Source organism: Eublepharis macularius, chromosome 5 (genome assembly GCF_028583425.1).
Source record: "Eublepharis macularius isolate TG4126 chromosome 5, MPM_Emac_v1.0, whole genome shotgun sequence".
Taxonomy (NCBI): Eukaryota; Metazoa; Chordata; class Lepidosauria; order Squamata; family Eublepharidae; genus Eublepharis; species Eublepharis macularius.
The window spans coordinates 172,494,598-172,511,963 of NC_072794.1; the positions used below are offsets into that span (position 1 = coordinate 172,494,598).

The 17,366-nt window shown below is 45.7% G+C and overlaps 1 protein-coding gene across 1 annotated transcript in view; it reads left to right on the plus strand.

Annotated features, from left to right (window-relative positions):
• The first annotated feature begins 9,303 nt into the window (after positions 1–9,303).
• Positions 9,304–17,366, plus strand: part of LOC129330449 (BPI fold-containing family B member 6-like) — a 35,764-nt gene continuing 27,701 nt past the window's right edge. The window contains exons 1-3 of the mRNA XM_054980483.1: positions 9,304–9,344; positions 10,533–10,706; positions 15,509–15,608. Coding sequence (XP_054836458.1) covers positions 10,580–10,706; positions 15,509–15,608 — 227 coding nt within the window. The 5' untranslated portion in view covers positions 9,304–9,344; positions 10,533–10,579. The remainder of the gene's footprint in view (positions 9,345–10,532; positions 10,707–15,508; positions 15,609–17,366) is intronic.

Sequence of the window (17,366 nt, forward strand, 5' to 3'; positions counted from 1 at the left end):
GCAATGCTGAGAAGGAGGAAGGAGGCCATACTGCAGCTGCAGCAATGGAAGAGGGAGGAAAATGCAATTTCAACCCTTCCCTTCCTCAAAGTAGATTCCTCCCCACATGACAATCCCACAACTAGAGATGGGCACGATCCGCATTACGATGGAAAAAACCTATGATAATGGTGATCGCGCAATCGTGACCCGGCGGATCGTTATCGTCCACGGCCAACGATCCAGCGATTGGGAGGGGCCTGGATCAGGGTAATCGGGCTCAGATCGGGGATCCAGACACTCAGGCGCCAGCAATCTATTCCCCTGGCAACGGAGCCAGGGGAATGCCTGAGCTCTGTCTGCCCTCCTTCTGTCGCCCTGGAAACCCAAATGGAAGCCCAGCTTTCCTTGATCAGCAGGGCTTCCTTCCAACCACGGAGCAGAAAAGCAGTTACAAGTTGGGAGAAGACAGCCAGGGGAGGGAGGGGGAAGGGGGTGTTCTGTAGCCATGGGCACTCCAATCTCATCCCTGCAAACTCTGATAGGCAGCTCTGACGGCCAAACACAGATGGCCAAACAGAAACACAGATGTCGCTGGCATCGCCCACCGTTCCTATATTGTTGGAAACAGCAGGGCGCCCCTCCGCTTTTGCCTCCACGATCCACGATCCACGGATCGGGAACGGGAGATGCTCGGTGCGGGTCGTTAAATCGGGATCGTCGCCGGCGCCGATCCACAATCAGCTTGATCGTTAATTTTTGGGGGGTCGTGCCCATCTCTACCCACAACCCCAGGATGTAAGTACATGGCATGTAGAAATACTGCTTCCTGGCCTCTGTGGTCAGGTTGTTTAGGGGGAGCAAACTGAAATGGAATCCAAGTTAAGCAGTGGTGATGCTGATGGGGAAGTCAGATCGTCTGGTGAGGGCTGTACTAGTCTGGGACAGCCCTCTCATGGGCAGATTATGTAAAAAGCCAGGGATTCTGATCGACCTAGCTGTGCTGATGAAGAGACAGATTGGTGTATTTGCCAAAAGTGTGTACCCTCGGTTACATCTGGTTTGTACACCAACTTCCTATTTAGACTCAGAGCTAAACTACAAGTGATGCCAGACGTGTGTTTTTTTATGTGTCAGGGATGCAATTTTACCTGGGAACTGTAGTTTTAAAAAACAGTTTTCAAACACAGAGGTGCATGGGATCACAAGGGCAGGGGAACTTTGCAGGGAAGGGGGAAAGCTGTTAGTTCATCTCTATTGAGAGTGCAAAAAAACAATTGCAAAGTTGGTTGTTGTGGATTTTCCGGGCTGTATTGCCGTGGTCTTGGCATTGTAGTTCCTGACGTTTCGCCAGCAGCTGTGACTGGCACCTTCAGAGGTGTAGCACCAAAAGACAGAGATCTCTCAGTGTCACAGTGTGGAAAAGAAGTCTTTTGGTGCTCCACACTGTGACACTGAGAGATCTGTCTTTTGGTGCTACACCTCTGAAGATGCCAGCCACAGCTGCTGGCGAAACGTCAGGAACTACAATGCCAAGACCACGGCAATACAGCCCGGAAAATCCACAACAACCATCGTTCTCTGGCCATGAAAGCCTTCGACAATAAATTGCAAAGTTCCTCTCCCCCAGTGATCCCACAGCTCTGTCTTTGAAAACTGTCTTTGAAAACTACAATTCCTAGGTAAAATTGCATCCCTGGTCCATTAAAAAACATGTGTCTGGCGCCACTTGGAGATTAGCTCTCAGCCAACCCTGGCCAAGATGAACCATGATATTGCAATCTCAAGCCTAGACTACTGCTATACCCTCTGTGCAGGGTTGCCCTTAAAGACAACTTGGTCACTTCAGTTGGTTTGTGTTGTGGCATATTTTTGACTATGCCCAAGTGTTTTCAACACTTAACTACAATCTTAGAGCATTTGCACTGGCTGCTAGGGATGCCACGTGCCCACTTCCAGTGGGAAGGCAGCCACTGCCAGCGAAGATAGTTTCAGGTAGTTAGCCGTGTTGGTCTGCAGTAGAATAGCAGGGTCCCTACTGCTCCTTGTGGAGGCATTGTGTGCACGTGCACTAGCAGAAAGGGGGGAACTCTGCCCAGTTTGTGCACTAGGAAAAAAGCTGATGTGTGTCTGCACACGTGTGTGTGTGAGTTGGCTCTATGGAGAACTCGTAAAAGAAATGATATGTAGAGTGACCCTAAAGCAGCCATTTTATGCAAGGGAATTGATCTCTGGCACCTGGAGTTCAAACCTCCTTTTCTAACCCTAAGTGAATACATTTGCTAAGGCAGCAGCAAGAGCCAGGTTTGCCTCACACGGGTGGAGCGCTTCTGCACCTGAAGATCTCTATCGCCCCATTGCACTGCATTGTAGCAAGCGCTGCCTGTGATGTTATGCCTAACATGATGTAAATTCAAAGGAACAACCGAAACAATGGCAGTCACGGGTATGGGCTGAGATGGTGCCTCTGGTTGGGGTGGGGCAGAAAATGCAACAGATTATAAACTCCAGAAGCTGATGAGGAAATGGCACTAGAGGCTTCGTGTGTGTGAATTTATGAAATATATGAAAACAGGATTTTTTTTAATGTGAGAAACTTTTTAAGATACAGCATTTCAAAAATCCAGTATTTTTCCACTGTTGAACATTTCATCTCTCTTAGACATGTTCAAGTACCTCTAGACCCTTTCCTTGCAAAGGTATTAGGGATAAGGTGCACTGCACATTTCCCCTTATAAATCTCAAGGAAAAGGGCTCAAGGCTTACTTTTCTTTAGAAAATGAAAGTGAGAATTCAGAGATGGTGGAAATAGATCATTAGAATATTTATACACATATTCATAATATCAGTTTTTTAAAAGCCTCCAGAGCATAGGAAAAACACAGAGAAAATGGTGGCTCGTGGCCTTGGATGCTGCTACAGATAAATCAGCCCTAAATGATAAAAATCAGTCAAAAATAAATGCTGTGTTTTAAAAAATAATCATACAGTTTTCGTGTTCGCCTAAACAAAATTAATGGCTGCCATTCTCTTCAGCTTGGCAGTATTTCAGGGCACGCTCAATTTGGAATTTGTTCAGCACGAACTCGGCGAGAGGCTCGCGTCTGATCAGCATCTTCAAACAGAGTAAGTACCATCATTGAACAGGTTTGATGTGAAATTCCTGCATTGCTGCATAATCCTGTCGCATCATGGGACTTGATGGGTTCTGAGGCTCGACTCGCAGGCAGGTGGTTGAACAAACTATGTTTGCTTGACAAATGTGTTCCCCATGAAGTTCACAGCATGCCTTACCTATGTCCGTCCGTCCGTCCGTCCGTCCGTCCATCCATCCATCCGTCCTCCCTCCCTCCCTCCCTCCCTCCCTCCCTCCCTTCCTTCCTTCCTTCCGTCTGTCTTTCCTCCCTCCCTTCTGTCCATCCGTCCGTCCGTCCGTCCTCCCTCCCTCCCTTCCGTCCATCTTTCCTTCCTTCCTTCCTTCCTTCCTTCCTTCCTTCCTTCCTTCCTTCCTTCCTTCCTTCCTTCCTTCTGTCCGTCCGTCCTTCCTTCCATCCGTCTGTCTGTCTTTCTTTCCTTCCTCCCTCCCTCCCTTCTTTCTGTCTGTCCATCCTTCCTTCCTTCCTTCTTTCCTTCCTTCCTTCCATCCATCTGTCTGTCTTTCCTCCCTCCCTCCCTCCCGTCTGTCTGTCTGTCTGTCTGTCTGTCTATCTTTCCTTCCTTCCTTCCTTCCTTCCTTCCTTCCTTCCTTCCTTCCTTCCTTCCTTCCTTCCTTCCTTCCTTCCTTCCTTCCTTCCTTCCTTCCGTCCGTCTGTCTTTCCTCCCTCCCTCCCTCCCTCCTTCTCTGCCTCTCTCTCTCTCCAGCATTGGCATTATTAAGTCCAGCATCTAACTAAGCCACACCTTTGTCCAGAATCGGAGGGTGTTCTCTCCCATAGCAATGCAGCGTACAGCAACCGGCCACCCCAGATCGAACAGCCGGACTCTTCCTTCTAAAGGAACCCAGTGGGCATTTGCTCGTTTCTTTGGTACAGGAAAGTCTCTTCTCCAGTTTACAAGACACAATTTATCTGATTTCACGTATTTTAATTTGAGATATATATAAGCATTGGGAGGGAAGGCGGCATGGTATGGCCCAATCTCATCAGAAGCTAAGCAGGGTCAGTACTTGGATGGGAGACCACCAAGGAAGACTCTGCAGAGGAGGGCAATGGCAAACCCCCTCTGCTTCTCCCTTGCTGGGGTTGCCATAAGTCAGTCATGACTTGATGGCAGTTTCACATGTATGACCACATGAAGCTGGCTTAAACTGAGACTATCAAGGTCAGCATTGTCTCTAGGGTTGCCAGGTCCCTATATCCTCCTGGTGGGAGTGGAGGGGACCTTGCATTTATCTCGTGTTAGCAGCATGCTCCCCTTTGCAAAGCATGTGCCTGTACAGGTGCCTGTGCGCTGATGTCACTCCTGGAAGAGATGTCATCACCCAGCCCGTGGGAGTGCTCCTGCACTCTGTGTAGCATCAATTCAGCCAATTTGGGGCTAAAGTTGACCCCAAATGCAGTGCAGGAGTGCTCCCGCAGCTGGCGCAACGATGTCACTTCTAGGAGTGACAACGTCGCAGGTGTTTTTGGGGTGCCTGCCAGGGGTTGTCACGGGTGTTTTGGGGTGCCTGCCATGCATGGGCAACCTTCGGGGGCTTGCCAACTCCTGCCGATCACTGATGGATTGGCGGGCAAGGGGGCAAACTCCCAGGAGTGAGTTTGCCCACCACCAGTGGGCATCTTGGAACCCTAACTGTGTCCTCTGACCGTCTCGTCCAGGTCTCAGACAGAGGTCTGACTCATCACCGGCTACTTGAGCCACTTAACTGGTGATGCCAGGGATTGAACCTGGGACCTTCTATATGCCAAGCAGATAGCCTACCCCTTAGCCACACCCCCTCCATGGTATTCAGTCTCTATGTAAAGCCTTTAAGATAACTCATTCGTGGCTGAGACTGACCCAAGGTCACCCAGCAGGTTTCAAGCGGAGGAGTGGGGAATCGAACCCGGTTGTCCAGATTAGAGTCCTGCCACTCTTAACCACTACACCAAACTGGCTCTCTTAGGGCCAAGCTACAAGTGACGAATGACACTTGAACGGCAAGTGAACAGACTCACATGTATTCCTCCCTACGTGATCGAGTGGAGGGCAAGTGGAGCGCAAGCGAACAGGGAGGAATGTATGTGAGTCTGTTCACTTGCCGTTCAAGTGTCATTCGTCACTTGTAGCTTGGCCCTTACTTCTTCCTCAGAGTCTTAGCAACACTAGCAAGGTCCCAGCCTTAGTATCCAGTCAGCAAATCCTCATAGCCCCCCTCCCCCTGCAAACCCCAACAATGTTTTTCTATGTGCCTCTGCCCTCTGGTCTTGTCTCAAGGGTAGTGTTGTCAGAAGGACACATTTTGATGGCCTTATAACTTCCTCTCTGGCTTAAGGGTGAGAGTGGGGCATAGCTGTTTTGAAATCTTCTGAGGCTGAGCCACATGAAGGGAATCTAAGATGGCACCTTATCTTCCCAAAATCTTTTTGAAGTATAGCACAGAAAGTCCTGGCTGAAGACTTAGCCTGCATAGGATAGTGAGCGATTGTATTACCTGCCACAAAAACATCTTTATGCCTCCTCAGGGTGTTATTAAATCCTTGTTAACTCTAAAAACTTAAGGCCCTGTCAGATAAAAGAGTAAATCTTCCAAACTGGAACTGAAGCCGAACAAGCGTATGAGCTGCTAAGAGGAAGCAAATAGCAAACCCTTCTGACAGTTAGCTCTATCGTGCCCGTTTTGTAAGCAGCGATGCTAGGAGCGGACAGGAAAAGTGTCCATATTCAGAGAGATGGGAGTGGTGGAGGATACAGGGAGAAAAGGTGAGCTACAAGAATGCAGAAGGAGCCATCATGCTAGTGGAAAACCATGATTTGCATCCAGAAGTACGGTTGCCAGCCTCCAGGTTGTGGCTGGAGATCTCCAGGAATTGCAACTGGTCTCCAGGCCACAGAGATCAGTTGCCCTGGAGAAATGGCTACTTGGAAAGGTGGATTCTATGGCACTATAGCCTGTTGAGGGGTCTACTCTCCCCAACTCCTGACTTCTCCAGGCTCCAGCCCCCCAGATCTCCAGGAATTGCACAACCTGGAGCTGGCAACCCTAGTTTGGAGGGAGGCAAGATGGTAGTGGCATGCGTTTGCTTTCAAGTCACTCACAACCAATTTATGGTGACCCCAGCACGGGGTTTTCAAAGCTAGTGAGAAGCAGAGGTGGTTTGCCATTGCCTTCTGCTGCAGAACAGCCCCAGTCTTCTCTGATGGTCTCCCATCCAAGTTCTTCTGACCAGAGCTGGTCCTGCTTAGCTGCTGAGATCTGACGAGACCAGGCTATACCAGGACTCTTGAAAGCTTACGCTCTGAAAATCTGGTTGGCCTCTAAGGTGGCACTGGACTCAAATCCTGCTGTTCTACCACAGGCCAACACAGCTGCCCACCTAAAACTTCCCTCCACGCGTTTTCCTATACCGTAACCAAAATTATATCCCAATTAGCTGTTTCAAGTTGGTTCGGGGATACCTGGAATGACCCCAGATATTTCTGAAATTTAAGGAGTCATGAAAATTTATCTCTCCAAATTTCAGGGGTACAGAGGGAATGAGAAGAAGGTGGTCTGGGAAACAGCTATAAATCAACACTGCCCTTCCCTTTCAATTAGGCACTGTGATGGTTGAGTAGACCGAGCCCATAACACCTTTCATTTTAAAATGGAAAAGAGTAAACCAGCTGGCATAGATTTACTATGCCAGCTTCGTCCCTGCCAGAGGCTCCTCCTGGCAGTGGGCAATGGAGGCAATCGAGTCACCTTACACAGCTGGCAGTTTTCCGGTCTCCTTCCAGGGTTGAATATCACAGTAGCCGTTTCCTCCCATTGTGGAGGGGCTTTTTAATAGTCTGCAGTCGAATAACGTTCTATCAATATAACCAGGACTCATTTCCCGGGGGAATGTGCAGGAATGCAGTTCTGGCAGTTCCTCAAAGAGGTCACATGACAGGTGGCCCCGCCCACCTGACTCTCAGCCATTTAGGGCTGTTTCGGCCTGGATTGGGGCCAAAACGGCCCAGATTGGGCCTCTGACGGGTGTTGGATCACTCTCCTGCTCAGCAGCGGCCCGATCCTGACCATTTTGGGCCCCTTTTTGGCCATTTCCAGCCCCCTTTTCCATTTTGGGCCCAATTTCGGCCCTGAATGGCCAGGATTGGGTCCAAAACAGCCAGGATAGGTGATGTCAGGGGGTGTGGCATATGCAAATCAGTTATGCTAATGACACACTTCAGATGATGTCAAGGGGCATGGCATATGCTAATGAGTTCCTCCCGCTCTTTTTCTACGAAATGACCCCTGAATATAACAGTCTACCAATATTTATACTGTTGTATTGATATAACGCTATTCAATTTCTGATTTAATTTTTAAAGAAATCTCCCTGGCGATGGGGGACGGGGGCGGGAATGTCCACTGTGGCAGGCAAGCCTTGCAGGCGGCCATTTTCCAGCTGTGAGGCAGGCTTTGCTACCTCTAATGCCAGTGGTATGGTGTTAGTTAACTAAGTCCAGGCTGGCTCCAATCTTTCCCTCCTTCCTTCTCCACAGCTGCTGCCTCTGGGAAGGAAAATGGGGGCAGGGGAAATAATGGTCCCAAATTTTTTTGGACTCCAAAACGGCGCCCTCCAAATCCCGAACCACTAGCAGCACTCCTGAAACATCAAGATAACGAAAACAGTCCCCAACTGAAATCTGGATCCATAATTAAGATGAAAATGTTTGAAGTGCACAACCCTACACAACGGACTTCTGCGGCTGATGCTAAGCAGATCTCACCTCTTGCGATGGGGGTATCAGAGTGGGGAAGAAGTTTAGTACATAAATGCTCAAACCATTTTTCAGGCTCTGAGCAATAGAACCATTAAACATTTCCAGAAAAGGCCCAAATAGCCTATTGCCAAAATGGGGATGGTCAAGGAGGCAAACTTGGACTCTCTTCTTTCAGTGCCTCTTGGGGGCAGCCCCCATCTTTCCATCACCTATGGAAGGGGAGTGAAACCCTCGGAGAGGGAAGAAGGCTCCTGTTCCGAAAACCTGTACTGGGGTTCCCTGCCTGATTCCTTTGGGGCCACAGCACATGACAGAAGTCTTCCCTCTGGTTCATTTTTTGCATCCTGAAAGTACCCTGGGAAACCTCTTTGCTCCACTGGGAAACTTCTGTGCTGTAGCATAGTGGTTAAGTCGTTGGGTGGTGAATCAGCATTCTGCTGGTTCGAACCCCATTCCTGCCATGGGCTCAGCAGGTGGCCTTGGGTCAGCCCCTTCTCTCAGCCCACCTCCCCAGCTGTGTTGTGTGGATGATAATAACATTGACTTTGTTCACCGCTCTGAGTGGGGCACTGATTTGTCTAGAACAGTGGTACATAAGCACAGTTGTTGTTATAAGTACATATCTCCACCAATGTACATTTCCCCATCAATAATAATAACTGTGTTTATATACCACCCTTCTGGACAGATTAGTGCACCATTCAGAGCAGCAAACAAAATCAGCGTTGTTATTATTCCCACAACACAGCTGGGGAGCTGGGCTGAGAGTATGTGCTTACCCAAGACCACCTGCTGAGCTCATGGCAGGAGTGGAATTCGAACCAGCAGAGTGCTGATTCACAACCCAACCACTTAACCACTATGCTACCATTAAGGCAAACAGCCATTTCCCACAGTCATATCAGGTTGGAAAATGGTCCGGGAAAGGCTTACGTCTCTCTTCCCTGCATGCCATGGTCCTTGTCCAAATCAAGCTGCACCTCCCTGGGAGGCAGGGAACTCCAGAACACATCTTTGTAACGTGTGAATTGGGCCAATTTTCCAATAGGCCGGGCCTCCTCTCTGAGTAAGCTTGGACCCTGTGAGTCATAGGATGCATCTCTTCCACTAAGTTCTTCCGCTAAATTCTCCCATGCTGTTTTTTATTTTTCTCTTTCTTTTTCTCATTCTAGAAATGTCAGCAGCATCTCTTCCGTTCCCGTGGAAACCTTTTATACCAGATATTGGCTCTGCTGGACTCGCCTGATCCCTGGCACTCAATCTCTTCTCTTCTAGATTTTCTGATATGTCAGTGAAAATATTGACTTTGGAAGAAGCCCCTGTGCATTCACTTCACACCCAAATGGTTATCAGGGCTCTGAATTGGTTCTTTCATTCATGGGGCAGGTATATAAAACCCGGCTCTTCCCTACCATCAAAGGGAAGAGTAACGAGAGATTCCGACTGCTCCTGAGATTTCTCCACCTGGACAAGTAAGTACACAGCTTTAATTGTCCAGAGACCTCTCTGGACAACCCCTTGTCAGTTTTAGGTGGGTAGCTGTACTGGCCTGCAGTAGAACAGCAAGATCTGAGTCCACGGGCACCTTAGAGACCAACAAGATTTTCAGTGCATACGCTTTTGAGAGTTTGAGCTCCCTTCAGCTCTGATTCTGGAAAGCTTACATCCTAAAGATCTCCCAGGTCCCACTGGACTCAAATCCTGCTGTTCTGCTCTATAGAACTTTCTGAACGAGTCATTCCAGCTTCTCAAATGTGGATATGACAAGTTTCTCCATGTCCTGGTGGCTTATCATGCTTTTCAGTTCTATGAGCTAAAAGTAGAACATGGACTCCAGTCGAATTGACTAACTGAATTAGCTGAGCTGACACATTTTATTCCAGAAGATGTTTTATGGATTCTGGTTTTAGGAGACATTTTTAAGAACTTCATAATTCTAAATTTACCATTGATTTGGGAATTTCCAAGCCAAGGCCAGTTGCATACTGAAGCCAAGCAAATACTTCAAGGGACAATATTCATTGGGACCATGACATGGAACAACTGCCTGCAACCTGTAAGCTATGCCCCAAAATCTTCAATGACATTTAAGAGGACCTGGGGCTTGGGGTGGGAGAACATACACCCTAGCAGCACAGGGCTATAGAATGTCTTGGCCAGGCTCTTTTCAAGTCTTCCCTTCTCATTCCCCCACCCTATGCAAGAGCATAACAGAGGGCCCAACTAAACGTTACATGTAACCCATGTTTGCCACAGGCACTTGCAGCCACACAGCAGTTGAAAATTTCCCATGGCAAATTAATTTAGAAGCACCACAGGGGCCAAATTCAGGCGAGGACAAAGACACGGAGAGAGGAGGGAATCCTTCCTCCCACATGCTATTTCCTGTCCCCAAAGAGCCAGGGAAAGTTATCTGCCTTTGTGGGGTCTGCACATACACTGAATGCTTGCACGTGTTACTATTATGTGTAGTTTGACCCTTAGCCCCATTCAAGGAAACTGGCTTTGGCATGCAATAACCAAATGACCATATTGCATTTTTTGGCCAGTGGTGTCGGAGATTGTTATTTTCATTATGATTTTCATTTACAGAACACCTTTCTTGCTGTCTGACCACCCCTTGAATCCCATACCATGCATTTCTGTTTCTTCTCTCTCAGATCCTTGACCTTCTGTTGGTGTGTTGCATCCAGAGAAGTGAAGCACCATGGGGCTAGATCTCAAGAGGCTACAGATGTGCTTGCTCTTGTTCTTCTGTGGCTGGGTGGCCCTATCACAGGGAGAAAAGGCTCCTGGGCCCTGTGTGAGAATCGGGGCCTGCACAATACTGGAGAGTAAGTGACTGGTGAGGTGAAGTCCTGAGAAACATGTCCTCCAGTGGATTAGTGCAGCAATTAACAAATTCAAGCTTTGAGTATCGCTGAGTCACTACTGACAAGGAAGCTTGCTTTGCATCCAATGTAAAAGCCTAGAGTGGATAGGGTTGTCAACTCCAGCCTGGTAAATTCCCAGAGATGAGGGTGGTGCCTGGGGAGGGGAGAGTTTGGGGAGGGGCAGAACTCAGTGGGGAGGTGATGTCATATTCTGGGATGTTACATCCTGGGAAAAGGTCACTTCATCTCCCCCCCGCTTCCTCTGAGGTCAATTTCTCCTGCCTGCATTCAAATTTTAAATTCCCCCCCCCCACCTCAGATCACTCTCCATACATTTTCCTCCAGCTTTACATAATTTGTTGGCTTCTTTTATGCATATTTTCTATTTTTTAAAATTATTATTATTATTTTCAGAATAAAAGGGGTACAGACAGAAGAAGGGGAGATACAGGGTCAAAGAAACAGTAAGATTTTGCACTACAAGAACTATTAAAATACAGAGTACACAAAACATATCTTAATCAGAGTTAATCAATGTTAAAGTGAAGAATACACTATTCCAGCTACTGTGTATTTTCACATTTACCTTCCCAAACCAAATACGTCATGCAATCTACCTCATCATTAATATTTGACCATTTCCATCTTATCATAACCTTGTATTCAATATATAACAATATATCACTATACAATCTTATTCAGATTTCTAAAACTTAAACAGGAATACACAAAGAAAGAAAGGGGGAGGGAAAAGTTTGTGACTTATCACTACGAGAGTTCTTAAAATACAGATCCAGAGGAGTTAGCCGTGTTAGTCTGTAGTAGCAAAATCAAAAAGAGTCCAGTAGCACCTTTAAGACTAACCAATTTTATTGTAGCATAAGCTTTCGAGAATCAAGTTCTCTTCTTCAGATGCATCTGAAGAAGAGAACTTGATTCTCGAAAGCTTATGCTACAATATCTGAAGAAGAGAACTTGATTCTCGAAAGCTTATGCTACAATAAAATTGGTTAGTCTTAAAGGTGCTACTGGACTCTTTTTGATCTTAAAATACAGAGTGCACAAACACCTAATCTTTTTCAATATTTATCCACATAGCAATGTTTCCATATCTACAAACTATTTTAGTAATTATATATTTGATTATATATTCATACATTTCTCCCCTTATCAGACTATAACCTCTTATAAGCTATATACAATAAGTCAGTATGTAATCTTATTCCACTTTATAAAACTGCAACATCTTATTTTATTCTTTATAAGCAAAATAAATCCCCCATTTCTCTTCAAATTCACTTATTGGTCTTCTATTTATATAATTCGTCAATTTGCCATCACTGCATATTCTGCCATCTTGTCTTTCCAGATTTCTTTGGTTGGACATTCATCTTCTTTCCATTTACTCACAAATGTCACTCTTGCTGCCGTCAACAAATATCTGAATAATTCATATAATGTTTTATCAATATTTTCTGGTATTATTCCCAGCAGCATAGTCTGGGGTTTTAAAGCAAAATCTAGTTTTAAGATTTTTTGCATCTCAGCATGAATGTCTTTCCAATTTTTTTTACTTTTTTTGCATGTCCACCACATATGAGAAAAAGAGCCATCCGCTTCTTTACATTTCCAACATGACCCTATATATTTCTTGTCCATTTTCTCAATATCCTTTGGCGTGATATACCATCTGAAAAACATCTTATACCAGTTTTCCCTTAGTGTTTGACTTGCCGTGAACTTTATACCCTTTGTCCAAAGATTCTCCCAGTGTTGAAATGTTATTTCTTCTCCAAAATTTTGCATCCATTTTACCATGCAGATTTTACTTACTGTTTCTGTATCATATTGGAGTAAAAGTTTGAAAATGTGACCCAGAATGTGCTCCTTCTTCTATGTAATTATTTTCTCGAATTCTGTAAGATCTCTTAATTGTCCTCTACAAACTTTAAGAGCTTCTTTTAATCTAGAGACAGCCTGAAAGTATATTAGCCATTGTATTTTTTCTTCCTTCATCATGAATTTCTTGCCATGATTTTATCCTCCCTTGAGAGTTTATCATATCTCTGTATGTTATTAAGTCATTGTCTTTTCTCTGCTTTTTATCGCAGAAAACTTCAATTGGTGATAATATTGGCGAGATCAATGGACTCATTCTCTGTCTAACCGATCCCCAAATTTGTATCAGGTTGTCCCTTATAACATGATTCTTTTGTTGTCTCCTTGTTCTTCTTGTCACCCAAAGGTAATTATGCAGCCCATCTGCTAAATCCACCACATCTAATTTTATTAATCTGTCCTTAGGGTTTTGTATCCAATCAATAATCCAAACTAAGTCAGCTGCTTGATAATATAACTTGATATTTGGGACCGCCAGCCCTCCTCTACTTTCATCTTGTAGTACCTTGAATTTTACTCTGGTTTTTTTGCCATCCCAAACAAATAGATTTATTTGTCTCTGCCACTCTTTCAATGTCTTATCTTTTATGCTGATAGGTAACATTTGATACAAAAAATTATTTTTCGGTAAGATATTCATTTTAATTGCAGAAATTCTTCCTATCCAGGACAACTTTAACTTGGACCATCTTTCTAAATCTTTTTGGATTCTCCTCCACAATGCCTCATAGTTATCTTTAAACAGTGTTTCCTTTTGTCCTGTTATATTTATACCCAGATATTTCACTGCACTTGTTGCTATCTCACATCCTGATGCTTCCCAAATTCTTTTTTCTTCTTGCTTTGTTAAAAACTTGGTAATTATTTTAGTTTTTTTTCTATTGATTTTAAATCCTGAATATTTTCCAAAATTCATGAGCTGATCCATAACATCTTGTATTGTCTCCTGTGGGTTCAAAATTGTCATAAGCAAATCGTCTGCATAACATTTCAATTTGAATTCTTCCTCATCGACTTCCAAACCTTTTATTTTGGAGTCTTGTCTTAACTTTGAGGCAAAAATCTCCATTGCTAAAATGAATAGTTGTGGTGATAGCGGGCATCTTTGTCTAGTGCCCTTTTCTATTTGTGATTCTTCTGTTAATACTGCATTAATTAAAATCTTTGCCTTTTGCTTTGCATAAATTCCTTTTATCCAATATTCAAACTTTAGGCCACAGTTTAAATTTTGTATTACTTTATATAGAAAAGTCCAAGAAAGATTATCAAATGCTTTTTCAGCGTCTAAGAAAACAAATTCCGACTTATGTCCTTTCCCCCCAACTAACTCCATTGCGTCAATCACGAATCGAATGTTCTCTTCCATGTATCTTCTTGGGACAAAGCCTGTCTGATCATTTATACATATTTTCCGTATCTCACACTAACCCTTTGATCCTAAGCATTTCTACTGGATGTGTGCATGCATGTGTGTATATGTGTGTGGAATTTCAAGTCGCAGCTGATTCATGTTAACCCCAGTAAGGGGATTTCAAGGCAAGTGAGATGCAGAGGTGGGTTGCCATTGCCTTCCTCTGCAGAGTTTTCCTTGGTGGTCGCCCATCTAAGTATTCACCCTGCTTAGCTTCTGAGATTTGACGAGATCGGGCAATACCATGCAGGCTTCCCTCCCTTTCATTGGTATAAATGTTTTCGGCTTGGTTGCAAATTTCTGCTATTCTTACCCTCTTGCATTGTTTATTGCTTGCCCAGCCATAGATCATATTTTGCTGCATGTAATTGATTTATTTATAAATAATCTGCCTTGAGTCTCAGTGAGAAAAGTGAACTATAAATAATATAATAAATAATTTTTTAAAAAAAAAATCACTATCAGGTGACACTTTAGGAATTTCCCCTATCTTCTATGATAAAAACCTTATGAACCTTATGAAATTCAAAATATATTGTCGAAGGCTTTCACGGCCGGAGAACGATGGTTGTTGTGGATTTTGCCAGTCACAGCTGCTGGAGAAACATCAGGAACTACAATGCCAAGACCACGGCTATACAGCCTGGAAAATCCACAACAACCGTCTTATGAAATTCCTTGATCATCAATATCAATGCCGCCCCGCACCCATTTTACTCCAACTCCCCAAATTATCGAGAGTGGGAGACTGAGGGATGGATTGCCCTCTGCCACAGGACAAATGACAAGCCAAAAAGACAATGAAAGCCCCAAAACAACTGGGAACTGTGAGAGAGGGGTGGAACTCTTTTGGCCTGGAATCCTCCAGAGGCCTTTCATAGCAGAGTTTTCACCCCAACACCCCTTAAAGACAAGAAGTAACACTTGCTGGCTGAGCAAGGTGAAAATTAAGCTCTTGACTACTGGGTTTATTTTTTGGAATGACAAATGTCGTGGGGAACTTGCAGGGACTTGAGGGGAGAACTTCACTTTCCCCTGTACTCCCTCTGCACCCTATTTCCTCTTTCTCATGTTCATATTTCATCCATATCTGTCCTGGTCATCTTTTAAGGAGCACAGGGTGACATATGCATGGTGCCCCCTGTGTTTGCCCTCGCACCAACTGCCCGAGTTAGGTCGGGCTAGGAGAGAAGGGTTGGCCCAAGGTTACCCACTGAGCCTCCTTAGCTGAACAGGGAATACAACCTGGGTTTCCTCCCCCAGGTCCACCTCACCTAACCAGCTCTGCAAGGTTTTCTGCCCTTGTATTCCTTTCTTGCAATCAAGGCAGGAAGTGGGGATTCAGAAGGGGAAGAAGGGTGGAAGGAAGGAATGCCCCCTGCTTGGGACTGATTCATTCCATGCCATGACATGTTTGTGGTCTGATCCATGACCCATGGGGGATGTCTTTCAGTTGCCAAGCGCTCGATGACCGACAGTCGCATCCTTGAGCAGTTGGCAGAGGCTGCAACAAAGAATCAGGGCGGCAACAAGGCAATCAAAGGCATCAAAGGGTGAGGTGATTCCTTCTCCTGTGAAAGAGGACTTGTAGGACAAATAGGGGGCATTTTTGACGGGAGTAGCCATGTCGGCCTCATAGCAGCAGAAACAGCAGAGAATGGAAATGCGATGGTGTGTGTGTGGGGGGGGGGGACACAAAATGTTTTCCACACTGTCCCCCTAATATTTAAACAAGTGGGGGGAAAGGAGCTGTCTCAAATGAACTCAAGATGTGGGAGAGGCTTTCTGTAACGTGGTTATTACAAAATATCTTTTCAGAATATACAAATACCAGAGTACAAAGTGGCCATGCAGGCAGTAATTACAAATCGGGCGTGAATGTGTTCTGTTTATTTGTCTGAAAGATTCATCATAACCCATGACTTTCTGTCCACAGTTTTGAAGGCAATTTGCAGCTTAAAGATAAAGACAAGTTAGCTGCTAAGATGACAAAATGTCAGATCCTCAAAGGTTAGGGTTCCCAATTGCCCACCGGTGATCAGCAGGAAGTGGCAACCCCCCGCCCCCGGCAATTGCCCACCACAAGCCAGCAAGCAGGAAAAGTGCGCAGGGCCAATTTTGGCCCTGAATGGAATGACCTGGCCCCACACAAAACGTGAGAGCGCCCCCACTGCTGGCATGATGCGATCCCCTGAGGACTCACCTCTCTGTAAGCGCCGGGTCCCCTCCGCCTCCCACCAGGAGGGTATAGGGGCCTGGCAACCCTACCAACCGTACAAGTATCACAGCAGGAAAGTAAGTAATAAAGAAAAAAGCTAAGGTAGTCCCCTGTGCAAGCACCAAGTCATTACTGACCCCTTGGGGGGGGACGTCGCACCACGACGTTTTCTTGGCAGACTTTTTGTTACGGGGTGGTTTGCCATTGCCTTCCCCAGTCATCTACACTTTACCCCCAGGAAACTGAGTACCCATTTTACTGACCTCGGGAGGTGGGAAGGCTGAGTCAACCTTGAGCCGGCTACCTGAACCCAGCTTCCGCCAGGATCGAACTCAGATTGTGAGCAGAGCTTGGGCTGCACTACCGCAGTTTACTACTCTGTGCCATGGGACTCTCTATAAGCAATAAAGAATAATAATAAAGTAATAAAGAAACACCACAATAAAAGCCAGCCAGCTAGTCAAAGCAAAGAAAATGGTTAGGGTTAGAAAGAAAAGGGGAAATAAGTAAAATCCAACAGTGCAAACGCCTTTGTCAAGGGCCTGGGAAAACAGGAAATCCAGAAGGGCTGGCATTGTGTGGCCATCCTCCGAGATGGGACTGGGGATACCCCAGAATTATAACTGATCTGCCCTATAAGTTCTCATAAGAAACTGATCTCAGGTAGGTTGGAACACTGCTGGAAAAAGAAGCTAAGAATCATGAAGAGCGCCTTGAATTGAACTGCAAGCTCAAACAATGGCCATTGCAGGTGCCCTCAGGTTGACTGGCTACCTGCCTGCCTTCTTGCTTCCCAGCTCTATGAGCTCACCCAGGGGGGGCCACCACCAGGTGAGGCCTGGAGTGCTCCCAGAATTCTGACTGGTCTGCAGTCCAGAGAGATCAGTTCCAATGGAGCAAATGGCTGCTTTGGAGGGAGGGCTCTAGAGCACCACACCCCTGCCGAGCTTCCCTGCCTGGACTCTGCCCTCCATACGCTCCACTGCCAAATCTCTAGGAGTTCTCCAACCTGGAATGGGCAGCCCTAATCTCACCTTCCATCACTGAGCTTGTTGCCAAATGCAACTCTTCTTTCCTTCAAATTCACTCCTGA